The sequence below is a fragment of the Rana temporaria genome, chromosome 3, assembly GCF_905171775.1.
Source record: "Rana temporaria chromosome 3, aRanTem1.1, whole genome shotgun sequence".
Classification (NCBI taxonomy): domain Eukaryota; kingdom Metazoa; phylum Chordata; class Amphibia; order Anura; family Ranidae; genus Rana; species Rana temporaria.
This window is the reverse complement of record NC_053491.1, coordinates 432,348,797-432,375,680: the sequence shown is the minus strand read 5'-3', so window position 1 is coordinate 432,375,680 and position 26,884 is coordinate 432,348,797. Positions and strand designations below refer to the sequence as shown.

The following is a 26,884-nucleotide window of genomic DNA, read 5'->3' as shown; positions in this document are numbered from 1 at the left end:
GCTGCTTGGATAAGCAGCAAAAAAAAATTCAGAACAAGCCCGGAGAATTGTGACAAACCGCTACTAACTATACTAAGACCTGGGTAAATGAGAACCTGCACAGACATAGATCAGTAAAATGATATGTATTTGACTGGTTGCTATTCATTACTTAATTTTGCAGTTTATCATTGTAGCACCCTCCTAGGTAGGTGCAAGGATAGTTAGGTAAGTGTTACATACCTCCCAACTGTCCCTGATTTTGAGGGACTGTCCCTGATTTGGAGTAATGTCCCTCTGTCCCTCATTCTTCTCATTTGTCCCTCATTTTGGTCTGATCTATACAGATGTATATAAAATTCACTTTGTATCTATCAAAAAGTGTTTCCCAGTGCTAAACCTGATTTCTAAATTGCTGCATTTGTAAATGCCAAAAGACAATATAAAGAAATAGTAGTGGTAAAAAAAGCACTTGTGGGTTTAACCAATCTTATTTTTGTGTACAATTCTCCTTTAAGGGGGCGTGGCAAGGGGTGTGTCCTATTCCTGCATACTTTTGCTGATAGGTGTCCCTCATTCCCATCTCAGAAAGTTGGGTGGTATGGTGTTAGTGTGTGTTTTTGATTTGGGTTAGGTATAAGCAAAGTTTGGCTCACTGTACCCAGTGAGCTGTGATTGTTTAGTTAGATCTGGTCTGTGTGCTCTCCAGCTGCTAGTCTCCTGGATAGCTCCCTCTGTATCCAGGTAACTGTAGAAGTCTCTGGATGATAGGTGTGGTGTTATGCAGATAGCAGCATGAATATTGATACAGCCTTGGTATATCCCAGAGAGGCAGGCTCTGATGGCATGTTGGGAGACTGTATTTATTCTGAGAGCACACAGAGCTCTGGGTGTGGAGGAGAACCTGAGGGGGGCACGCTCTCAGGTACAAGCTGCAGTGAGGAGGCCTCAGGTGGGTGACCTAAGGGAGGAATGCTGAGACCAAAGTACTTGTAAAAAGCTGACTGAGAGGAGCTGTCTGCCATAGATCTGTCTGGTATCGCAGGAGGGCATCGCTTGGAAGATTGGAAGGAGGTTTCATCTGTCCTTGGGCCTTGTGAGTACAGACATTGAAAGATCTTGGGGACCTTGTGCTTTAGCTATCCCCCTGGTACCTTATCATAGTCAGCTGTGGATCTGTTAAAGGGGACACCGCTGGTGTCCTAAACTAGGTCTGTCCAGAAACATTCCTACTTAAAAGGGCCTTTGCTCTAATGGCTCTACTACTACTTAAGCTGAAGTCTACTGTTACAAACCCGGACTTCATCATAGCTTGTCCTAAAAGAAAACCCAAGTCCTTGGTTGTATATAGTTCCTTTCTTTAGAGTATCTCACCACTTCCCTCATCCCTATCCAAATTCTCCAAAAATAAAAACAATAAAACATCTCTTAGATTGGTCTGTTGTGCGCCTGGCTGTGGGGTGGAAGTTGGGAAGACCTGGGCTCCTACGGGAACAGCGCTACCTCATTAATGCCACTTAAGCCCTGTACACACGATCGGTCCATCCGATGCGAATGGTCTGATGGACCGTTTTCATCGGTTAACCGATGAAGCTGACTGATGGTCAGTCGTGCCGACACACCATCGGTCAGACCATTCTCTTCGGTTTAACCGATCGTGTGTACGCGGCCTAAGAGTGTAAATCCAGGTAGGTATCTTGTTACCTTCTAAACTCTTCATTCTCAAAGGGAACCAGTAACCAACGTTTTGGCATGTCCTTTATGAAGCTGTCATGTTCTTCCTCACTGCGGTCTCGGGTTATGTAGATTAGAGCTAACTGCGAGGATCGGTGCACATAGAACTCATCAGTCAGTTTGGTGAAAAAGTCCTTCAAGAGTGGAGCAAACTCCTGACACCGGGAAGAACCAGACTCAGCAAAGTACAAGAGGAGAACACGGTTCTCCAGCCTTTCCCACAACTCCTTGTCTGTATCCAGCTCGTCCTGATCACGGTTGTTTTTAAGCAAGACTTTGCCAAGAAACAGTTCTGCCATCCTATCTGAAGAAAGCTTTAACGTGGTATTTATTTTAAATAAAGAAAAAAAGGATTTACAGTTGACTAAAGCCTGCAAAAATATGTCCTTTATAAAAATGTGATAGCATATGTTCTCATAGGATCAGCCATAACTGATTTCATATGGAAACCAACTGTTGTCAGTCCTAAAACATCTTTGTTGTAGTTATTTGGGTTCTGTAATTATCTGATGTTACTTCCAAGTGGTTTGAACACAATTCATATTTGGATGATGCAGGCAAATATTGCAGTGGAATCCCCTGGTGCTGAGGAAATAGTATCCTAAAAAAAATAAAAATACAACTAATTAAATATTTGCATTTAAACAGAGGCATTCAGCTTCCACTAAGGATGCAATGTTGATCATTTAAATCCTAAAAGCGGAGGTTCTGCCTAAAAAAAAAAAAAAAAAAAAAAAAAAAGCCAGAAGCTACAAATACTGCAGCTGCTGACTTTTAATATTAGGACACTTACCTGTCCAGGGCACCCGCGATGTCGGCAGCCAAAGCCGATCTGTCGCTCGGCTCTCGGCTGCCGCCGCCATCCTCGGTATGGGAATCAGGAAGTGAAGCCTTGTGGCTTCACTTCCTGGTTCACTACTGCGTATGCACGAGTCGCGCTGCATGTCCTCACTTGTCCCTGCTGTATTCTGGGACCTGTGTGCCTCCCAGAAGACAGCTTGGGAGGACAGAGTAGGCGCTGGAAGTGGCGTAGGTCACCTTAATCGCTGAGGTGATCTATGCAGGAAGTGGGAGCAAATACCTGTATTACACAGGTATCTGCTCCCTCCACCCCATTGAAAGGTGCCAAATGGGACACCGGAGGGGGGGGGGGGGTTTCCAAAAAGTGGAAGTTCCATTTTTGTGTGGAACTCCGCTTTAAAGTGGTTGTAAACCTTAGAAATGAATTATGAACAAAACATATTCCTCTATAGTGTGTACTTGTCTCAATTACGTGCACTAAAGGTCAATTTTGTCTGCTGCTTCATTCCTCCTCTATCAGCGTGAGTCACTTCTGACAAGTTTTCCTGACACCAAGAGAAAAATGGTGACAGGGGATGGACCTCCAGCTGATTGACAGCCTCAGCTCTGCCCCTGAGAGCCGTGTGCATCACCTGAGGCTAGTCACTTCATTGGGTATGTGTGATCCCATGTACACACGGTCGGACTTTTGTTCGGGCAAAACTCAGTTGGAATTTCCGATGGAAAAATAGAGAACCTGCTCTCTATCTAAAGTCTGTAGGAATTTTTCCATCGGAAATTCCGATCGTGTGTACGTGGCATTAGGGTTTACAACCACTTTAAGGCTAAACTTCAGAAAAGCAGTTAAATACAATGGCCCGGATTCACAAAGCACTTACGCCGACGTATCTCGAGATACGCCGCGTAAGTGTAAATGTGCGCCGTCGTATCTATGCGCCTTGCCCATAAACTGAGATACGCCTGAAAATAGGCTTCATCTGACCGACGTAACTTTCCTACGCCGTCGTATCGTGGGCGCATTTTTTGCTCCCATTGATTTTCGATGCACATATGCAAATGAGCTAGATACGCCGATTCACAAACGTAGTTGCGCTCAGCGCATAATATACGCGGTTTGCGTATGTCGTACGTCCGGCGTAAAATGTTATTCCCCATATAGGAGGCGCAACTCATGCAAAGGTATGGACCAGGGAACACAAGTCGTCGTATCTTTTGTCGTTTACCTTGTACGTGAATATGACTAGGCGTAGGTTACGTTCACGTCATAGGCAGTGATTCGACGTATCTTAGGCAGTTGTTTTGACGTGATTCTGAGCATGGGATGCGGCCACGGGACGGCGCATGTGCCGTACGTTATTCGTTTCTTTATGACGCTCAGTCCATCATTTACATGGGGTCACGCCTCATTAGCATGGCTCACGCCCACTTCCACCTATGCTGGCTTACGCCGAGGAAGCCCAGCGTATCTTTAACAGCGAGTGGGAGCGAGTGCTTTGTGAATCAAGTGCTCGCCTCTGTGCGCTGCGCCGGGCCATAATTTATAATACATGAATATGGACAGTTTTCACAGACAAATGATTTGTAATTCTGTTCAGTTTTGAGACCTCAGTGCTTTGTCAGACAGCACAGGTCCTGGATCCTTGTGTAGACTGCATTTCAGTAAAGTAATATTATCCAGTCCTTTCCAACCTGTGATTGGAGAATAAAAAAGCAGATCAACAGTATTGATGTGATCATCACCGAAAGCACAGAGCAAAGTAATGGAAGCCTGACTGGCTCAGAGCATTGATAGCTGCTATGCAAGCAAATATGTTAGATTTGTGTAAATAAGTTTATTTTCTGGATTAAATTGCATTTTAAATACAGAGACTTTTGTGAAATATGTTTATATGGGATTTTCGGGCCAGTTCACACAGGAATTGCACTGGAACGCATTGGTTCTAACGGTACCTAAAAATCTCTATAGGCCAAGGCTTTAATTTTTTTTTCATGGGGCACAGTGGCAGCACATGGGGCACAGTGGCAATACTTGGGGCACGGTGGCAATACTTGGGGCACGGTGGCAGCACATGGGGCACAGTGGCAACACTTGGGGCACAGTGGTAGCACTTAGGGCACAGTGGCAGCACATGGGGCACAGTGGCAGCACTTGGGGCACAGTGGCAGCACTTGGGGCACAGTGGCAGGACATGGGGCACAGTGGCAACATTTGGGGCACAGTGGGAGCATTTAATGGGCACAGTGGCTGTGTTTAATGAGTGCAGTGGCTTTGTTTGATGGGCACAGTGGCTGCGTTTGGTACAGTGGCTGCAATTGATGTTTTTTTTTTTTTCAGTTTGTTTGCGCCCCCCAAAACATTTTAAGCACCAGCCGCCACTGGTTCTAACCCATGTAATCCCTTTGCGATTCCCATGTATTTCCATGTGGTGTGTTTTGACAGCCTATTAACTTGAATAGGCTGTTCCAAACACACTGGACTTTTTTCCCACAAATAGAGCTTTATTTTGCTCGCCTCTGCGCTTTATATTTGATCGCCTCTGCGCTTTTTATTTTTTGCGCTATAAACAATATTTTTTTACGTTCTGCTATAAAACATTCCCAATAAAAAAAAAATGTAAAATAGAATTTCTTCATTAATTTAGGCCAATATATATTCTTCTACATATTTTTGGTTAAAAAATCCCAATAAGCATATATTGATTGGTTTGCACGCTGCAACAGCACTAAGTTATAGCGTCTACAAAATAGGGGATAAATTTAGGGACTTTTTATTTTTTTATTGTTTTTACTAGTAATGGCGGCAATCTGCAGTTTTTAACAGGATTACGACATTGTAGCGGACAAATCTGACACTTAGGCCCCGTACACACGACCAAACATGTATGCTGAAACTGGTCCGCGGGCCAGTTTCAGCATACATGTTCGGTCGTGTGTAGGCGCGAGCGGGCCGAATTCCAGCAAACATTTGCCCGCCGGGCCTTTTCCCAGCGGGCAAATATTCCTGGACGTGTTTTAAAACCGTCCGCTGGAATCCTGCCCGCTCGGACATGTACGGTCGTCAGTACAGACCTACCGTACATGTCCGAACGCCCGCCGTCCCTCGCATGCGTCGAATGACTTTAAATGGCAGGCCCGCCCACGTCGCCGCGTCATCGTCGCGGCGACGACGCGGACACGCCCCGCGTAGTGTTTACGCGCGGACTTCTGTACGATGGTTAGTACAACTATCGTACAGAAGCCCTCTGGCAGGCATGTACGGTGAAAACGGTCCGACGGACCGCTTTCATCGTACATGTTTGCTCGTGTGTACCGGGCCTAAGTGACACTTTTTGGGAACCAGTGACACCAATACAGTGATCAGTGCTATAAAAATGCACTAATCACTGTATAAATAGCATTGGCATTGGCAGGGAAGGGGTTAGCACCAGGGGCAATCAAAGTGTTAAATGTCCCCTAGGGAGGTTCTTACTAACTGTGTGTGGCAGCGTCACACTGAAGGAAAAGAGAGATCCTTGATTTTGGTTAGCTGAATCACAGATCTCGCTTTCCCTTTTGACAGATCCGCCGTTTGCCTTGTTTACACAGGCAGATGGCTGATCCCGCCGTGCAAAGGCGAATGCATACGTAGGTTGCGCAGGCATATGTAAATTATGTTTGCACCACACATGTGAGATATCACTGTGCACTTTAGGCTCCATGCACACTGAAGCTGATAAAAGCTATAAAAAAAAGCCAGTAGCTTTGCAGGGAGCCTTTCAACGTTTTTTAGCGTTTTTGCAATAGCTTTAATCAGCGTTTTTTAGTGTAGCTTTTTTTTTTCAATGGATTAAAAAACGCAAAAAAACACTGGCACCGGCGTTTTTGAGAGTTTAAGATTTTTGGAGCGTTTTTCTGCGTTTTTGAGCTTTTTTTTTTGCTAAAAAACTGCACTTTGAACGCAAATTTCGGGCGTTCAGAAAAAAGCCAATAAACTCCAAAGCTCATTAACACTAAAAAACGCCCAGGTGTGCATTCAGTTTATGGGCTTTAAAAAAAAAAGCCAAAACGCCTAGAAACTGCAGTTTATCAGCTTTAGTGTGCATGGAGCCTTATAGTGAAAGGCTTAGTAAGTGTCACCTATGGAAATTTGTAAGTACCGTAGTTTGGCGCCATTCATGATCGTGCACAATTTTAACGCATGTTTTGTTAGGTATCTATTTACTCGGTGTAGCAACATCTTTTATATTTTACAAAAAAGTGCTAGTAATAAATACAGTGCAGCAAAATTTGAGAGTGGATAGCGTATATCTGCATGCAGTACATAAGATTATGCAGAGTAATTAAATAGGCAAGCCTGTCAATTCTTCATTATTCCACTAAACTGCACATGTGCGTGGGTTACTGCTGCGAAACTGCTCAGGTCTAATTCCTGTAATGACTTCATTAGTTTGTTTTCAATCTTAGCCAACCTTCAATCTGCTTTCGGCATTGTTAATTATTTCAATTCTTTTTTAATCGCCTAAAAATATTCATTATATCCTAATTGTCTGTGCTTCTGAGTTTTATTGCTAAATGGAGACATTGAAGTTCCTGTAAATTGTACAAGACAAAACTTTGTTAATTACCTAAAATGAATTAATGAAATGCTACTTGTGCAGTCGAACCAAATTAGAAAAGACCAAATGTGTTACCGCTTAGTGTTCTTCAAAAAGTAAAACTGAACTGTATTAAAACTTGACCATGAGATTTAAAGTAACGCTAAACAATATTATTACTCTCCAAAAATAATCCATACACAACTGGCACTTCAGCTCTGGAAGGTTTTTATGACCAGGCCATTTTGTGCTATTTAGCACTGCGCTACTTTAAAGAGGAAGTAAACCGAAAAAAAAAATCCTTAAAAAGAAACCCTGCAAGAGAAAGGCATAATGAGCTAGTATGTATAGCATACTAGCTCATTATGTGGAACTTACCTGAGATCGAAGCCTCCGAAGCGCTCCTCGTTGCCCTCCGCCGCCACCGCCATGTCCCCTCGGAGCGTCTTCCTTGTATTGCTGCTCCGGCGCTGTGACTGGCCGGAGCGGCGATGATGTCACTCCCGCACATGCGTGCGGGACGGACAGATCCCAGCACATGCGCGGGAATAAGGCATTAACGTCCCATTATCCCATTCACAAAAACGGCACGCTCAGTGCGCCTGCGCTGTTGTCTATGGTGCGCATGCGCCGTAAACATCGGTGCATTGTTTTCATCAAATATCTGCTTAACCATGTAGGTTAAGGAGATATTTCCTGCACCTACAGGTAAGCCTTAAAGTGGAGGTTCACCCAAAAACTTAGGGCCAGATTCACAGAGAATTGCCCTGGCGCAGCGTATCAGAGATAGGCTACGCTGCCGTATCTTACCTGGCTCTAAGTCGAATCCAGGAAGATTTTGCGCCATAAGTTACGGCGGCGTAGTGTATTTCTCGGCGCGTATTTCAAATTGGGCGGGTAGGGGGCGTGATTCATTTAAATGAAGCGCGTCCCCACGCCGATTGAAATGCGCATGCTCCGTTTCGAAATTCCCGCCGCGCTTTGCGCGAAATGACGTCGCACCAACGTCATTTTTTGAACTTAGACGTGAGTTACGTCCTTTCCTATTCACGGACGACTTACGCAAAAAAAAAAAATTCAAAATTCGACGCGGGAACGACGGCCATACTTTAACATGGCAAGTCTATCTATACGCCACAAAATAGCAGCTTTAACTATACGCCGGGGAAAGCCGACTAGCGACGACGTAAGAGAATGCGACGGCCGCGCGTACCTTCGTGGATCGACAGAAAAAGCTAATTAGCATACCCAACGTGGAAAACGACGCAAATTCCACCCAGCGGGCGCCGAAGTATTGCACCTACGATCCGAAGGCATACGAAGCCGTATGCCTGTCGGATCGAAGCCAGAAGCCGTCGTATCTTGGTTTGAGGATTCAAACTAAAGATACGACGCGGCAAATTTGAAAGTACGCCGGTGTAACAGTAGATACGCCGGCGTACTTGCTCTGAGAATCTGGCCCTTAATTTTTAACATTAGATTGAGGCTCTATTGTCAAGGGGAATCGGGTAGTTTTATTAAAATCGAAGCAGTACTTACCATTTTAGAGATAGATCTTCTCCGCCGCTTCCGGGTATGGTCTTCGGGACTGGGCGTTCCTATTTGATTGACAGGCTTCCGACGGTCGCATACATCGCGTCACGAGTAGCCAAAAGAAGCCGAACGTCGGTGCGGCTCTATACGGCGCCTGCGCACCGACGTTCGGCTTCTTTTGGCTACTCGTGACGCGATGTATGCGACCGTTGGAAGCCTGTCGGAAGCCTGTCAATCAAATAGGAACGCCCAGTCCCAAAGACCATACCCGGAAGCGGCGGAGAAGATCGCTCTCTAAAACGGTAAGTACTGCTTCGATTTAAAAAAAAAACACCCGATTCCCCTTGACAAAATGAGCCTCAATCTAATGTTAAATATTTTTTTTCGGGTGAACTCCCGCTTTAATCTAGGCTTACCTATAGGTGCAAGTTGTGTGGTCGGGTGTACAACCACTTTAACTGGTAATTGCTCGGTCATGCAACACTGTACCCAAAGGAGATTTATATAATTTTTTTTATATCAAATAGAGCTTTCTTTTGCTGGTTTTTCTTATCTTTTTATTAAATTTCTTAATAAACAAAACACAACGAGACATCATACACATTGAACCTAAAATATATTAATATGTGTTCAAATCCAATATAACAGCTGTTAATTCAAAATAGAAAAAGGAGAAAATATATTAATTAATTAATTATATATATATATATATATATATATATATATATATATATATATATATATATATATATATATATATATATATATATATATATATATATATATATTAGGGCTGCTACTGATTAAAATTTTTGTGTTTGATTAATCGTTTTTTTTTTTAATCGATTAATCGACTAATTTCGATTAATTAACGCACATACAGATACAACTACTTTTAGCTGATCTCCTTGCATTGCAACTCTGCATTAGTCAGTGGTAAATGTGGTATACACTATTCACAATCACTCGACACTAGTTGGTTTCCACAATCAATGACTTCCCCCCCCATACCGTAATATCCACATCTGCCCCCAAACCGTAATATCCACATCTCCCCCCCCCCCCCCCCCATACTGTAATATCCATATATCCCCCCCATACTGTAAGAATATACACATCTGCCCCCCATGCTGTAATATACACATCTGCCCCCCATGCTGTAATATACACATCTGCCCCCCATGCTGTAATATACACATCTGCCTCCCATACTGCAAGAATATACACATCTGCCCCCATGTGTACATTACAGTATGGGGGCAGATGTGTATATTCTTACAGTATGGGGGCAGATGTGTATATTCTTGCAGTATGGGGGCAGATGTGTATATTCTTGCAGTATGGGGGCAGATGTGTATATTCTTGCAGTATGGGGGCAGATGTGTATATTCTTGCAGTATGGGGGCAGATGTGTATATTACAGCATCTGCCCCCATGCTTTTATATACACACATCTGCCCCCATGCTTTTATATACACACATCTGCCCCCATGCTTTTATACACACACATCTGCCCCCGTGCTTTTATACACACATCTGCCCCCATGCTTATACACATCTGCCCCCATGCTTATACACATCTGCCCCCATGCTTATACACATCTGCCCCCATGCTTATACACATCTGCCCCCATGCTTATACACATCTGCCCCCATGCTTTACATAAACACATATGCCCCCATGCTTTAATATAAAGAATGGTTTGTTGTCATCTCTTACCTACATCAGGCAGACCCGTCGGCAGAGAGGCTGATGGACACGTGTGCGCGGGAACATAATACAAGCAGGGCGGGCGGGTGATGATGACGTCAGCGCGCCGCTACTTGGTTGCCGCCGGGTGGACCAAGATGGCTCCGGAGCTAGGCCGAAGCCGCGGCCTTTCCTATCGGCAAGACCGCGGAGCTCACTCCGCGGTTCGTCGATCAAAATAATTGTAGTCGATCAAAGAAATTAACGATTAATCGAACAATTAATCGTTAATTTCCGCAGCCCTAATATATATATATATATATATATATATATATATATTATATCATAACTTAAATCAAAACCATCCCATTTGTCCACTTAAAGCGGATGTGCCACTAAAAAAATATATTAAAAGCCAGCAGCTACAAATACTGCAGCTGCTGACTTTTAATATAAGGACACTTACCTGTCCTGGAGTCCAGCGCCGATCGCAGCAGATGACGAGCCGATCGCTCGTCACCCTGCTGCTCCCCCCTCCATCCACGGTGAGGGAACCAGGAAGTGAAGCGCTCCGGCTTCACTGCCCGGTTCCCTACGGCGCATGCGCGAGTCGCGCTGCGCCCGCCGATTGGCTCCCGCTGTGTGCTGGGAGCCGAGTGTTCTCAGCATACAACGGGGGACGGACGGGAAGCAAGGGAAAAACCCGTCTTTTTCCCGCATCGTAGGGCCGGAAGTGGGTGCAGATACCTGTCTGTAGACAGGTATCTGCACCCCCCTCCCCCCTGAAAGGTGTCAAATGTGACACCGGAGGGGGGAGGGTGCCGATCAGCGGGACTCCACTTTAGAGTGGAGATCCGCTTTAATTATCAAACTGAGCCCAAAAAGAAAAGAAAAAAGGGGAAAATAAAATAAACATTAATTCCTTCTATCCCCAGAGAACCCAAGCATTCCTTATATGGGAACAAAAAAAACAGCAAAGTTTGAAAAAAATATATTTTCCATTTTGCTATAAAACATATCCAATAAAAAAATGTTTTTAAATAAAAATAAATACATTTCTTCATACATTTTTTGCCAACAGGTACCCTGTTTCTCCGAAAATAAGCCCTACCCCAAAAATAAGACCTAGCGTGAGTTTCTGGGATGGCTGCAATATAAGCCCTACCCCAAAAATAAGCCCTAGTTAAAGTCCTTGTAAAACATGTAATCCGTTCTGTAAAAAGATTATATAATGTGCAGTGTGTCTCCCTTTTGTAACTTTATTGTGGAAAGTACCTTATTTACAGCACTGCTGGGCGCTCACGTGACCCGCCGGAGCTCTTCTCCTTTCCTCCCGGCTGATGTCAGCTGTTTTTTTTTTCAATAAAACTTTATTAAGCCCCTACCCACTGCAGTACTCAGAGTGGGGCTGACGTCATTGGGGATCTTGGCCCCTCCCTCTGCAGTATTTGGAGTAGGGAAGAAGAGCTCCAGCGGCTCACGTGAGCGGCAAGCGGCACTGTAAGTAAGGTATTTTCCACAATAATGTTACACAAGGAGACATACTGCACATGATATTATCTTTTTACAGAACGGATTACATCATTTTATAAGGTCTTTAAACAAAGGTTTATTTTTGGGATTACAGAATTCCACAATGCTGACTCCAGAGCTGACAGGGGGAGAAACTTTTTTGTACATACCATAAATAAATAAGACATCCCCTGAAAATAAGCCCTAGTGTGTTTTTTGTAGCCAGAACTAATATAAGACCAGTCTTATTTTCAGGGAAACACGGTATTCTGCTACGTGTCTATGGTAAAAAAAAAACTCAATGGGCCGGATTCAGAAACGATTTACGGCGGCGTATCTCCAGATACGCCGCCGTAATTTAAAATGTGCGCCGTCGCATCTTTACGCCTATTTAGAAAGCCATTTACGTTTGTTTTTCTCCAAGATACGACTGACGTAAGTCTCTTACGCCGTCGTATCTTGGGTGCATATTTACGCTGGCCGCTAGGGGCGCTTCCGTATATTTCCGCGTCGAATATGCAAATTAGGTAGATACGCCGATTCAGAAACGTACTTGCGCCCGTCGGATTTAGCTACGCCGTTTACGTAAGGCGTCGGTCCGGCGTAACTTTACCCCTCATAAAGCAGGGGTAAGTCATGTTAAGGTATGGACATCGGAAGCGTCGGAACAGCATCGTATCTTACGTCGTTTGCGAAAGTCGGACGTGAATGGGGCTGGGCGTAAGTTCCATTCACGTCGACTAAGCATTGAGCCGACGTATCTTGGGGAGTATTTGCGACGTGACTGTGAGCATGCGCGCACATGCGCCGTTCGTTCAGCCCCTCATTTGCATGGGGTCACGGTTCATTTTAATAAAACACGCCCACTGCCAACCTACTTTGAATTACGCGGGCTTACGCCGGCCCATATACGATACGCCGCCGTAACTAAGGACGCAAATTATTTCTGAATACGGTACTTGCCTGACTTAGTTACGGCGGCATAGCGCATATGAGATGCGCTACGCCCGCAGAAAGATACACGATTCTTTCTGAATCCGGCCCAATGAGTATATATTGATTGGTTTACATGAAAGTTATAGCGTCTACAAACTATGGTATATAGACTGGAATTTTTATTTATTTAACCTTTTGCCGACCACGCTATAGCAAAAATACTGCTACAGCGCGGTCGAGTTACTGTGACAGGACGTCCCTGGGACGTCCTCGTGCACTTCCGCGTTTGCGCGTCCCCTGGGGCGCGCTCGCGGAAGTGTCCGTGCTCGCCGGGTCTAGAAGACCCGGCGCATCACGGATCACGGTAAATTGCCGCTGATCGCGGCCGTTTACCACGTGATCGCTCCGTCAAATGACGGAGCGATCACTTGTAAACAAACCGGCGTCATTTGATGACGCCGGTTCCTCCCTCTCCACTCTGTACCGTTCGGTACAGTGTGAGAGGAGAGGAGAGGAGGGGAGGGGGGGAGCGGGTGTCAGCAGCAGCGCTGTGGCTGGATCTGTGACTATTGCAGTCACAGATCCAGCCATCCATCCATCCATCCCAGCTCAGCTATCCCTGTGCAATACTCTGCAATGCCCCTATAATCTGCAATACCCCTATAATCTGCAATACCCTGCGCAATACTCTGCAATACCCCTATAATCTGCAATACTCTGCAATACCCCAATAATCTGCAATACTCTGCGCAATACTCTGCAATACCCCTATACTCTGCAATACCCCTATAATCTGCAATACCCTGCGCAATACTCTGCAATACCCCTATAATCTGCAATACCCTGCGCAATACTCTGCAATACCCCTATAATCTGCAATACCCTGCGCAATACTCTGCAATACCCCTATAATCTGCAATACCCTGCGCAATACCCCAATATTCTGCAATACCCTGCGCAATACTCTGCAATACCCCTATAATCTGCAATACCCTGCGCAATACTCTGCAATACCCCAATATTCTGCAATACCCTGCGCAATACTCTGCAATACCCCAATACTCTGCAATACCCTGCGCAATACCCCAATACTCTGCAATACCCTGCGCAATACTCTGCAATACCCCAATACTCTGCGCGATACTCTGCAATACCCCAATACTCTGCAATACCCCAATACTCTGCAATACCCTGCACAATACTCTGCAATACCCCAATACTCTGCGCAATACTCTGCAATACCCCAATACCCTGCGCAATACTCTGCAATACCCCAATACTCTGCAATACCCTGCGCAATACTCTGCAATACCCTGCGCGATACTCTGCAATACCCCAATACTCTGCAATACCCTGTGCGATAATCTGCAATACCCCAATACTCTGCAATACCCTGCGCGATACTCTGCAATACCCCAATACCCTGTGCGATACTCTGCAATACCCCAATACCCTGCGCGATACTCTGCAATACCCCAATACCCTGCGCGATACTCTGCAGTCTTCCCAGCCTAGATGTGAGATGTGGGGTCTTATTGACCCCGTATCTCACTGTAAAGAGGACCTGTCATGCTATATTCCTATTACAAGGGATGTTTACATTCCTTATAATAGGAATAAAAGTGATAAAAAAATGTATTTTTGGGGAAAAAACTGTCAAAAGCAAGTAAATAAAGTAAAATGAACAATAATTTGTATTTATTTTTTTAAAGCGCCCCTGTCCCCGTGTGCTCGCATGCAGAAGCGAACGCATACGTAAGTCCCGCCCACATATGAAAACGGTGTTCAAGCTACACATGCGAGGTATCTCTGCGAACGTTAGAGCGAGAGCAATCATTTTGGCCCTAGACCTCCTCTGTAACTAAAAACATGTAACCAATAAAAGTAATTAAAGCGTCGCCTATGGGGATTTTTAAGTAGCAAAGTTTGGCGCCATTCCATGAGTGTGCGCAATTTTGAAGTGTGACATGTTAGGTATATATTTACTCGGCGTAACTTCATCTTTCACATTATGAAAAAAAATTGGGCTAACTTTACTGTTTTTTTTTTTTTAAGCACAAAACAGTTTTTTTTTTAAAAACACGCGTTCAAAAAATTTCTGCGAAAATACCATGCGAGATAAAAAGTTGTAACGGCCGCCATTGTATTCTCTAGGGTCTTTGCTAAAGAAGTATATATATTGTTTTGGGGTTCTTTGTAATTTTCAGCAAATAAATGATGATTTTTACATGTAGGAGAGAAATGTCAGAATTGGTCTGGGTGCTCCAGAACGCCTGATGGCGCTCCCTGCATGTTGTGCCTCTGTATGTGGCCACGCTGTGTAAAAGTCGCACACATGGGGTATCGCCATACTCGGGAGGAATAGCAGAATGTGTTTTGGGGTGTAATTTGTGGTATGCATATGCTGTGTGTGAGAAATAACCTGCTAATATGACAGAAACAATTTTTTTTTTTTTTTTACAGAATTTTCAGTCGTTTTTCTTTTATAGCGCAAAAAATAAAAAACCCAGAGGTGATCAAATACCACCAAAAGAAAGCTCTATTTGTGTGAAAAAAAGGACAAAAAATTCAAATGGGTACAATGTTGTATGACTGAGTAATTGTCATTCAAATTGTGAGAGCACCGAAAGCTGAAAATTGGTCTGGTCAGGAAGGGGGTTTAAGTGCCCAGTGGTCAAGAGGTTAATAAAAAATAAAAGATGTATACTACTAATGGCAGTGATGAGTGACTTATAATGGGATTGCAATAGTGCGACGGACAATCTCACACTAACTTATGCTGGGTGGGAACTGACTAATTGCCACTAACATCACCAGTGACAGTAATACAGTGATCAGTGCTAATAATATTCACTATCACTGTACTAATGACACTAGCTGAAGTGGTTACCATCTAGGGTGATCAAGGGGTTATATGTGTGCCTAACAATGTGTAATGTGTGTATTATGTGCTGCTTTTTACTATCGATCTCTTTTTTTACTTATCCCTGCTTTGCAGGCATAAGAAACAAAGGGATCATTTACTCTTTACAGAGCCCTGTGTTGATTGTCCCACCTTCTGGGAGCACCTCTGGGATTGGTGGAAGCCCCATAAATATTCAGACTTCAGCCTCTTCCCTCCCACTATGTTCTGGAAATCTCCAGAATACAGGGGGACGTAGCAGAGTAGCAGCCTGTGAAAACCTGGGCAGCCCAAACCAATCAACCCCTGCTCCACTGATTACGGTGGAGCCAAAATAAATTTACCTAACAACCTTATTTACACCCAGGAGGGTTCTGCACAAAGACATGCTAGTAGGGTAATTAGCTACTGTCTAAATTGGCCCTAAAATATGTGTGCAGATCTAAAAATTCCAACTGGAGCCTCCAATGGTAGACCCCAATAACACTCCATTGAATGTCTAATGCAGCTCAGGTACATCCATAGTATGGAGCCACAGAAAAAGTGAGTTAGAAATGCAGAAGATTGCAACAAAGTCATGGTAGTAGGGATGGATGGAGTTCAGGGCTCAAGTCCTGCGGGAACGCGTGGGAACGGAGTTCCTGCACTTTTTTCACAGCAGGAACGCAGTCAGGGGAGGGCTGGCAGCCTTAGGCCTGGGGGGCAAGTCCAGTCAAGTGGCCCCCTGCACCTCTGGACCCCTTTACATCACATAGCCCCCTGCACCTCTGGACCCCTTTACATTACACAGCACCCTGCACCTCTGGACCCCTTTACATTACACAGCACCCTGCACCTCTGGACCCCTATAATTACACAGTACCCTGTACCATTGCACCCTTTTACATCACATAGCCCCCTGCACCTCTGGACCCTTTTACATTACACAGCACCCTGCACCTCTGGTCCCCTTTACATTACACAGCACCCTGCACCTCTGGACCCCTTTATATTACACAGTACCCTGTACCACTGGACCCCTTTACATCACATAGCCCCCTGCACCTCTGGACCCTTTTACATTACACAGCACCCTGCACCTCTGGTCCCCTTTACATTACACAGCCCCCTGCACCTCTGGACCCCTTTACATTACACAGCACCCTGCACCTCTGGACCCCTTTACATTACACAGCACCCTGCACCCCTTTACATTACACAGCACTCTGCACCTCTGGGCCCCTTTACATCACACAGCCCCCTGCACCACTGGACCCCTTTACATCACATAGCCCCCTGCACCTCTGGACCCTTTTACACTACACAGCCCTCTGCACCCCTTTATATTACACAGCACCCTGCATCACTAGACCCCTTTACATTACACAACCCCCTGCATCACTGGACCCCTTTACATCACATAGCCCCTTGCACCTCTGGACCCTTTTACACTACACAGCACCCTGCACCTCTGGGCCCCTTTACATTACACAGCACCCTGCACCTCTGGACCCCTTTACATTACACAGCACCTCTGGACCCCTTTACATTACACAGCACCTCTGGATCCCTTTACATTACACAGCACCTCTGGATCCCTTTAAATTACACAGCACCCTGCATCACTGGACCCCTTTACATCACATAGCCCCTTGCACCTCTGGACCCTTTTACACTACACAGCACCCTGCACCTCTGGGCCCCTTTACATTACACAGCACCCTGCACCTCTGGACCCCTTTACATTACACAGCACCTCTGGACCCCTTTACATTACACAGCACCTCTGGATCCCTTTACATTACACAGCACCTCTGGATCCCTTTACATTACACAGCACCCTGCATCACTGGACCCCTTTACATCACATAGCCCCCTGCACCTCTGGACCCTTTTACATTACACAGCACCCTGCACCTCTGGACCCCTTTACACTACACAGCCCCCACAGCTTTGGACCCCCTTCATGTTACACAGACCCCCTTCAGTTCAGACACCCCCCTTTAGTGAAACCCCCCCCCCTCAGTGAAAACACCCCCTTAGTACAACCCCCCCCCTCAGTGCAAACCCCCCTTAGTGAAATCACCCCCAGTGCAAACCCCCCCTTAGTACAACCCCCCCCCCCCTCAGTAGAAACACCCCCAGTGCAAACCCCCCTTAGTACAACCCCCCCTCAGTAGAAACACCCCCCCCCCTCAGTGCTGGGGGGGGGATACTGGCTGAGTCTGCTGGCGGCAGGGGGGGGGGGGTGGGCTGGATACGGTGGATGGCTTCTATGGAGATCTGAAGGGCAGTGCTAAAGACTGGCTGGCATGTCATCATTATTGCATTCACAGTCAGACTCACTCAGACATCACACGGCAGTGACGGCACCTTACTTTACTTTACTTTTGGTTCAGTGCTGCTGTGCTGTGTGCAGTCTCTCTGACTCGGTCCCTGCAGCCAGCCCACGAGTCACTCATAGAGATGTACGGCGCTCGCCCTGACCCTCCCCTGACGTGCCACATGACCTGGCTGGCTTCAGTTCCTACAACTCCCACAATGCAGCGCGGCCGCCGCTGCCGAGTTTTGAAAAAAAAAACAGCGCTGCGGACCACGTGACCTGGCTTCAGTTCCTACAACTCCCACAATGCAGCGCGGGCCGGCCGCAGCCAGCCAATCGGCGGCCGCCACTGCCGAGATTTGAAAAAAAAAAAAAAAAAAATACAGCGCTGCGGACCGCGGCCGTTTTAAATATAATGTGAGCGGCCCGGGGGGCAATGTCCACTTTTCCACCTGGGCCAGTCCGCCCCTGAACGCAGTTCCCTTTGCAAGACTAGAGCAGCCGAGCCGCCCGAGCCAATCCTTAACTAAGCGGCGATGCCCAGTTCGAGTCACTGTCTTGCTTAAAGTTCTTTCTAAATCCCGCGATAACTCGCGGCAGACCTCCGCAATATCTCCTGGGAACAATGACAAAAGCTCCCAGGAGACATTGCGGCATCGAGGAAGTGACGGAATACCCGCACACTACCCGATGAATCCATATACAGGAAGCGGCCAGTAACATAAAGGATTACTAAGGTACAGTGGATCCAAAAAGAAAAAAAACATGCGGTTTATTAATTATGCATATGAGCGTATCATTTTTTTTTTTTTTTGGTGGGGGAGTGGATGTTGGGTGGGAGTTCCCACACTTTTTTCCCCAGGACTTGACCCCTGATGGAGTTCCACTTTAAGGCCGGGTACACACGAGAGGATTTATCCGCGGAAACGGTCCGGGGGACCGTTTCCGCGGATAAATCCTCTGGCGGATTTTGATCTCATGGTTGTACTAACCATGAGATCAAAATCCCTGCGGAATTCCGTCCGCGGTGACGTTACACGGCGACGTGCGCGACGCTGTCATATAAGGAATTCCACGCATGCGTCAAATCATTACGACGCATGCGGGGGATGGATTCGGACAGATTGATCCGGTGAGTCTGTACAGACCAGCGGATCAATCCGTTGGAATGGATTCCAGCGGATCGATTTCTTAGCATGTCAAGAAATTTTGATCCACTGGAAATCCATCCCCGGGGACAAAAATCCGCGGAAACAGACCTGCTGGATCGTACACACCAGGGGATCTATCCGCTGGAGCCGGTCCGCGGATCAATTCCAGCGGATCGATCCTCTCGTGTGTATGGGGCCTAAGAGCTAACTTCAGTCCATTCTAACATTTTAGCATTGAGTAGCATTGGTTTATTAAATAAAATATAAGTTCCTATCTACTTTTGAAGAGTTAGTGAAGAAATCTACCACCTGGAGGTCACATACCATCCTTCCTTGAAAATAAACCATACTGTAAAGACTACAATGGCAGCTCCAGAGGGATCTCATTACCGAAGTCTTGGAAAAAAAGTAAAACTCTAGTTAATTATTAACACAGCGAGATGTGGCTGTTCCTACGCTTTTCCCATGTATAGGTCATGGTGGTGTCGTGTTCTGTACTCCCCGCTAAACTTTGTTATAAGGAGATGAGAGAGACTTTGATGGCCACAAGATCAGCAGCTTTATGGAATGTTGCCTAACCAGGGGAGTTTTCAGAATGCACTAAGTCTGTGTGCAATATCATAAGTTGAGCCAAAATAAAGATGAGGGGGGGGGGGGGGCTTGGGGAAATATAGTCTCGGGGTTGATGGGGAATTAGGCGGCGGGTTCTTTGTCAGGTGAATGTGCCACTTACCACCAGATGCAGTGCCGCCTGCCACCAGATGCAGTGCCATTTGTCACCCATAGCCTGCCACCAGATGCAGTGCCGTTTGCCACACATAGCCTGCAACCAGATCCAGTGCTGCTGTCACTCCCTCTGCATGAGCCACGTGCGTAGAAGGAAACGAGTGGCGTCACTATCTGGAGAGTCAAGATCACACCAGTCCTTGCTGCTTGTGGCTGGGTGCCGGAGGAAGAGGTGCCGAGGTGGGTGGGGACAGCAGTGCTGCACTAGGCGTAGGCCTCGCTCCCCGTCTTACTGTCTGAGAGAAAAATTGTCACTGGTTGCAAGATGCCAGGCAGCGCTGGCCCTAGCAACTAGTTCCGTAAATGTAGTTACTAGTTAGTAGGGGGTGGCTGTGTCCTCTATTTCTTTCTGGGACACTGTATTGTCCCGGAATGAAGGTGCCCGGGACCCAGGACAGACATGTCAATTAAGGGACAGTCCCGGGCAATCCGGGACACATGGGCACCCTAATACACACTGGGCACTTAAAAGCATCCATTTGCACATGTCCAAAGCCAGTGACCCTGACTGGTAACCTTTGGCCCAGGGAGCAAGGACCACCCCGAGGCCCATGGTGCAGCGACTCTGCCCCCTTCCCCCTCTTCTCTTCCTCATCCTGACCCCCATCTCAGGCTAAACCTCAGCTCTAGGTTCTCTCTGCTCACCTGGCGGTTTGGTCTGGACAGCACCTGCTGCACTGACTCTAGGTTCCCTAACTGGGGCAGTGGGCAGCTGGGCAGTGCAGGGGCTGGCTGGGGTAAGAGGGCCTCCGGTGGGGCACAGAGCCAGGCTCTGCTCGTACACGATTAATGCTTTGAGGGGGCGGCATGCGCTCTGTCTTCATCCTTATCCCGCACTCGATAGGACACCAGCGGGGACTTTTTACTCTTCTTCACCAGCAGCCTTTACGCATATCTGCGGCGGAAGTGGTGTGCCCTTTTTACAAGGCATCAGAGTGGCTCAGTGGGGCGATGGCCCCCCCAGCCCAGATTCTATACAAACCTTTTATTATTTAGAATCGTTTGTGGGGACTGGTGAAAAAAGCCTGGTGCACATGCACAGGAACTAGTCTGGATGTGAGGGGCGTACGTTCAAATGATGTACATATTTGATCATGATAATGTCTGTACTGCACATGCCCCTTTGTGAGTATGTGAGTATAGCGCCAATATATTGATCTCCTTTGAGCTTTTAGCAATGACAAGAGCAACTGCAATTCATAGGGCAGAATACATGAACATGTTAACGATATATTTCCCTTGGTGTGACTTTAACCACTTGTGGACCGCCTGCCTGCAATGTACTGCTGATGGGCGGCCCACACAGGCAAAGCGACGTACCGAAACGGAAAACGGAAAGACCTATGAATAAATGGTTGTGTAAGGAATCATTTGAGTTTCATATTTCTTTTGGGGAAATTCGCATTGATATACAAGTGTTTTGGATTACAAGCGTGTTTCTGGAAGGAATTATGCTCGCAATCCAAAGTTTTACTGTATTTTTTAAATAGCTCATGTACCTGGGTATAAAAGTTGCGTACAGTGTAGACTTTGGCCCAGATTCTCAAAGAAGATACGACGGCGTATCTCCAGATACGCCGTCGTATCTCTGAGTCTGAGCGGTCGTATCTATGCGCCTGATTCTTAGAATCAGTTACGCATAGATTTGTATTAGATCCGACCGGCGTAAGTCTCTTACGCCGTCGGATCTTAACTGCATATTTACGCTGGCCGCTAGGGGCGTGTACGCTGATTAACGCATAGAAATATGTAAATCAGCTAGATACGCGAATTCATGAACGTACGCCCGGCCGACGTAGTACAGATACGACGTTTACGTTAGGCTTTTCCCGGCGTAAAGTTACCCCTGCTATATGAGGCGTACATGCGGTGTACCAATGTTAGGTATGGATGTCGTTCCCACGTCGAATTTTGACAATTTTACGTAAGTCGTCCGTGAATGGGGCTGGACGTCATTTACATTCACGTCGAAACCAATACGTCCTTGCGGCGTACTTTGGAGCAATGCACACTGGGATATGTCCACGGACTCCGCATGCGCCGTTGGTTAAAAAGCGTCATTTACGTGGGGTCACACAACATTTACATAACACACGCCCACATCTTCCAAATTTGAATTTGGCGGGCTTACGCCGGCCTATTTACGCTACGCCGCTGCAACTTACGGAGCAAGTGCTTTGAGAATACTGCACTTGCCCGTCTAAGTTGCGGAGGCGTAACGTAAATAGGATACGTTACGCCCGCACAAAGATACGCCGATCTACGAGAATCTGGGCCTTTATTTTTACAGATTTGAAGCAGTTTTGTCTATTATGGCTTGTGCTCGATATACTTTCAGCTGCATGAAATCAAAGTAGAAAATTCTGCGTCAGCGGTCAGTTGTTTCGCACAATTTAGGCATGCATAAATGTAAGCCTACTGGGACTAAAAACTTAGCTACATAAATACATTTTTTTTTTTTAGAGATGTGAACGCTTTATGATAGTTAATGCGTCTAATCGCTTATACACTGAATTAATTTACAGATAATTACATACTTTATTATGTAGGATTTTTCTGCCAGCAGGATCCTGCGTAAATATTAGAATTTTATTACGCCCATGTGCACAAGCCTTTATCCTGTAATTTGGTGTTTTTTTTATTAAAACACCAGTGGAAGGCAGAGTTACTTTACATTAATATGATCATGTGATAAAATATTGATGCAATACATATATCGTATACAACCGAGTATAAGCCGACCCGAATATAAGCCGAGGCACCTAATTTTACCACAAAAAACTGGGAAAACTTATTGACTCGAGTATAAGCCTAGGGTGTCCATCTGCATGCCTCACTATGTCCATGTGCATGCTTTACTGTGCCCATGCCTCACTGTACCCATACCTCACTGTGCCCATGCCTCACTGTGTCCATGCCTCACTGTGCCCATGCCTCACTGTGCCCATGCCTCACTGTGCTTCACTGTGTCCATACCTCACTGTGCCCATGCCTCACTATGTCTATGCCTCACTGTGCCCATGCCTCACTATGCCCATGCCTCACTATGCCTCACTGTGCCCATGCCTCACTATGACCATGACTAGACTTACGTTTAACATGGGAGTATATAGAAGGGGTGCCCGGCTTTGAAAAATCGGTGCTTCCCGGCCATAGGTCCCTCAGACAGCAAACTTTGCACACTTGTAGAGGAGAACTGGGGCTACATGTGTTTCTGCCGGTACCGGGTCCCCAAAGTTACCGGAGAAATTACCGTTTAACATGGGAGTCTATGGAAGGGGTGCCCGACTTTGAAAAATCGGTGCTCCCCGGCCATAGGTCCCCCGGACAACAAACTTTGCACACTTGTAGAGGAAGAGTGGCCGGGACTGGTTCCCTAAAGTCCAATAGGTAGATTCACAAAGAGTTAGGCCGGCTTATCAGTAGATAAGCCAGCCTAACTTAGAATCTACGCCGACGGATGTTTAAGGCCGCATTCACACTGTAACGCGGCGTATTTCGGCGTATTTTGCCGCGCCAAATTGCGGCGTATTTAACCCGCAATTTGCCGCGACAAAACGGGTCTTTTTTTTTTGACAACACATTGTTATCTATGGTCGAACGCCAATGGCGCCTGGAAAAAAAGGGTCCGGGACTTTTTTTCAGGCGGCAGGCGTACAGCGTTTCGGCGTTCGGCGTGAGATGTGAACCATCTCCATAGACAACAATGTAAATTCGCCCCTCCAGCGGCACGAGCGTCGGGCGACAAAACGCCTAGGTGTGAATGGAGCCTAAGCGTATGCTCAAACAGAGATACGCTTAAACATATCTAAGAAACGACGGCTTGCGCCGTTCTATCTTAGATTGCAATATTTTGGATGGCCGCTAGGTGGCGCTTCCATTGCGGTCGGCGTAGAATATGTAAATGAGGGGATACGCCGATTCACGAACGTACGCCAGGCCGACGCAGTACTTTTACGCCGTTTACGTAAGAGATAGGCAGCGTAAAGTTAGAGCTAGGCTCTAGTGGAATAGTAATGTCAAGTATGGCTGCTGTTCCCGCCGCGAAATTCGAAATTTTTACGTCGTTTGCATAAGTCGTCCGTGAATCGGGATTTACGTTGTTTACGTCCACGTCGAAATCAATAGGCCCGTGCGGCGTACTTAGCCGCAATGCACACTGGGAAATGTAGGTGCCCGGCGCATGCGCAGTTACAAAAAACTGCAAAAACGTGAGGTCAAGCCTCATTACCATACAATACGCCCCCCTTCAACCCATTTGAATTAGGCGCCCTTACGCCCGCCTCGTTTACACTACGCTGCCCTAAGTAAGGAGGTAAGTGCCTTGAGAATCATGTACTTGCCTTTCTTACTTAAGGCGGCGTAGTGTAAACACGCTAGGCTACACCATCCTAAAATTGCGCGCCCGTACCTGAATCTACCCACAAGAGATTAGGTGCAAAAAGGTGACTCGAGTATAAGCCGGGGGGGGGGGGGGGGGTGTAATTTCAGCACAAAAAAATGTGCTGAAAAACTCGGCTTATACTTGAGTATATACGGTATTTCAAAATGTGTATATAACGCGCTAATAGTATAGAAGAAATATGAAAAAATCGGTGAGAAGAAGCAACGACACAAACATGCGATATTATCATGTAAACAAAATGGTAAACTAAAATAGTCGCGCTACTAAAGTGTATAAAATATCAATTTAAATCCCAAAATAATATGAATCATTGCCCATCTATTTCAGCATATAAATCTAAATTAAATACTGGGTTAATAAAAAAAAAAACACCATTGTACGGTAAAAAGCCTCCTACTTAGTTTATTTTCCCCACATTCATTGTATTTGTCTGTCATAGCAAAATTCACCATAATGACGTCTTCCTAGTTTGTACAAATACAAAATGTATGTCATAAGCCATCCACCTACAGTGGCCTGACGATGCAGCAACCTCTCCCATGTTACGATATGGCAGTCGGATGAGCTGCTAAAAGATTATTGCCGTCACTACTGCTGCCCTTTATACATTGCTGAAGCGTGTACTGGCCTTTTAAATTGGTAATGGGTTTATTACAGAATCACCTACCTGCTCAGGAGTTCCACGAGACCTTATATAAAAAAAAGAAAAGATACGCCTCCTATTATATTCCTAACATACGCCTCCTATTAGATTCCCATTAGAAAGATCGGAGAGTGCGGCAGAGGATTTAGGAAGTGGCCCCTATAAATAGAGCGGATCTGGTGCAAAGGATTCTGGGAGTGTAATCAGCTTATGTCAGGATCTGCAGACCTCAAATGTTACCTTGATCTCATAGATAACCTTTCCTGGTTACGCCAGATAGTGAGTGAGGACAAGGACTACATTGGTTTATGTACAATACAGGAGGGGGTTTACGTTTAACGTCCTATGCGTCTTTTTTTTAACAGAAAAAAATATTTTTATTAACCATTCATGTAGTGCTACCCCCCTAGGAGCCGCTGTAACTTAAAGGGGAGTTCCAGGCTTTTTTTACGTTTATTAACCTCTTGCCGACCGCCGCATGTATATGTACGTCCACAGAATGGCACGTACAGGCATATGGGCGTACATGTACGTCCCCGCCTTTCCGCGGGTTGGGGGTCCGATCGGGACCCCCCCCGCTACATGCGGCGGTCGGAAACCCGCGGGGAGCGATCCGGGACGAGGGCGCGTTTCTAGCCGCCCCCTCGCGATCGCTCCCCAGAGCTGAAGAACGGGGAGAGCCGTATGTAAACACGGCTTCCCCGTAATTCACTGTGGCGGCGTATCGATCGAGTGATCCCTTTTATAGGGAGACACGATCGATGATGTCACACCTACAGCCACACCCCCCTACAGTTGTAAACACACACTAGGTGAAACCTAACTCCTACAGCGCCCCCTGTGGTTAACTCCCAAACTGCAACTGTCATTTTCACAATAAACAATGCAATTTAAATGCATTTTTTCCTGTGAAAATGACAATGGTCCCAAAAATGTGTCAAAATTGTCCGAAGTGTCCGCCATAATGTCTCAGTCACGAAAAAAATCGCTGATCGCCGCCATTAGTAGTAAAAAAATAAATAAATAATAAAACTATCCCCTATTTTGTAAACGCTATAAATTTTGCGCAAACAAACGCTTATTTAATTTTTTTTTACCAAAAATAGGTAGAAGAATACGTATCGGCCTAAACTGAGGAAAAAACTATTTTATATATGTTTTTGGGGGATATTTATTATAGCAAAAAGTAAAAAATATTGTTTTTTTTTTCAAAATTGTCGCTCTATTTTTGTTTATAGCGCAAAAAATAAAAACCGCAGAGGTGATCAAATACCACCAAAAGAAAGCTCTATTTGTGGGGAAAAAAGGACGCCAATTTTGTTTGGGAGCCACGTCGCACGACCACGCAATTGTCTGTTAAAGCGACGCAGTGCCGAATTGTAAAAACGCCTTTGGGAATTTAGCAGCATATTGGTCCGGGGCTTAAGTGGTTAAAAGTCAGCAGCTCCAAAAAGTGTAGCTGCTGGCTTTTAATAAACATACACTCACCTGCTCCACGGTCCAGCAACGCGCCAGCTGGAGCTCCGCTCCTCTCCCCCCCTCTCCGGCCGGTGTCTTCATTCTTATGGCCCGTACACACGATCCGAATATCGGACGAAAACGATCGTCCGATGAAGAATCGTACGATTTTCGGATCGTGTGTACACTACTTTCGAGAGCCGATCACGACCGTTCATCCGATATTTTTCGATCGGACATGCACGAAAATTTTCCTTGTACGATGTAAGATCGTACGATTTTCGTTTAGTCAGTACAGTTGTCGTCCGACAATACAATACAAATTCATTACAACACATGACATCACTTCCGATTATTTTTTTCGGTCGTACGAGAATTTTCGGGACTTTAATAACCTATTTTATTTTACTTGCGACTATTAAGCGAAAAAAGTCGTACGATCCGTCGTACGATATTCGGATCGTGTGTACGGGCCATT

General features: G+C 45.9%; 1 protein-coding gene across 1 annotated transcript in view; it reads right to left on the bottom strand.

Moving 5' to 3' along the window:
* The window catches only part of NXNL1 (nucleoredoxin like 1), a 34,212-nt gene extending 9,088 nt beyond the window's left edge, over positions 1-25,124 (bottom strand). Inside the window, exons 1-2 of the mRNA XM_040346354.1 lie at positions 24,973-25,124; positions 1,684-2,314 (exon numbers count right to left, since the gene is read on the bottom strand). Coding sequence (XP_040202288.1) covers positions 1,684-2,012 — 329 coding nt within the window. The 5' untranslated portion in view covers positions 2,013-2,314; positions 24,973-25,124. The remainder of the gene's footprint in view (positions 1-1,683; positions 2,315-24,972) is intronic.
* Positions 25,125-26,884: the final 1,760 nt, after the last annotated feature.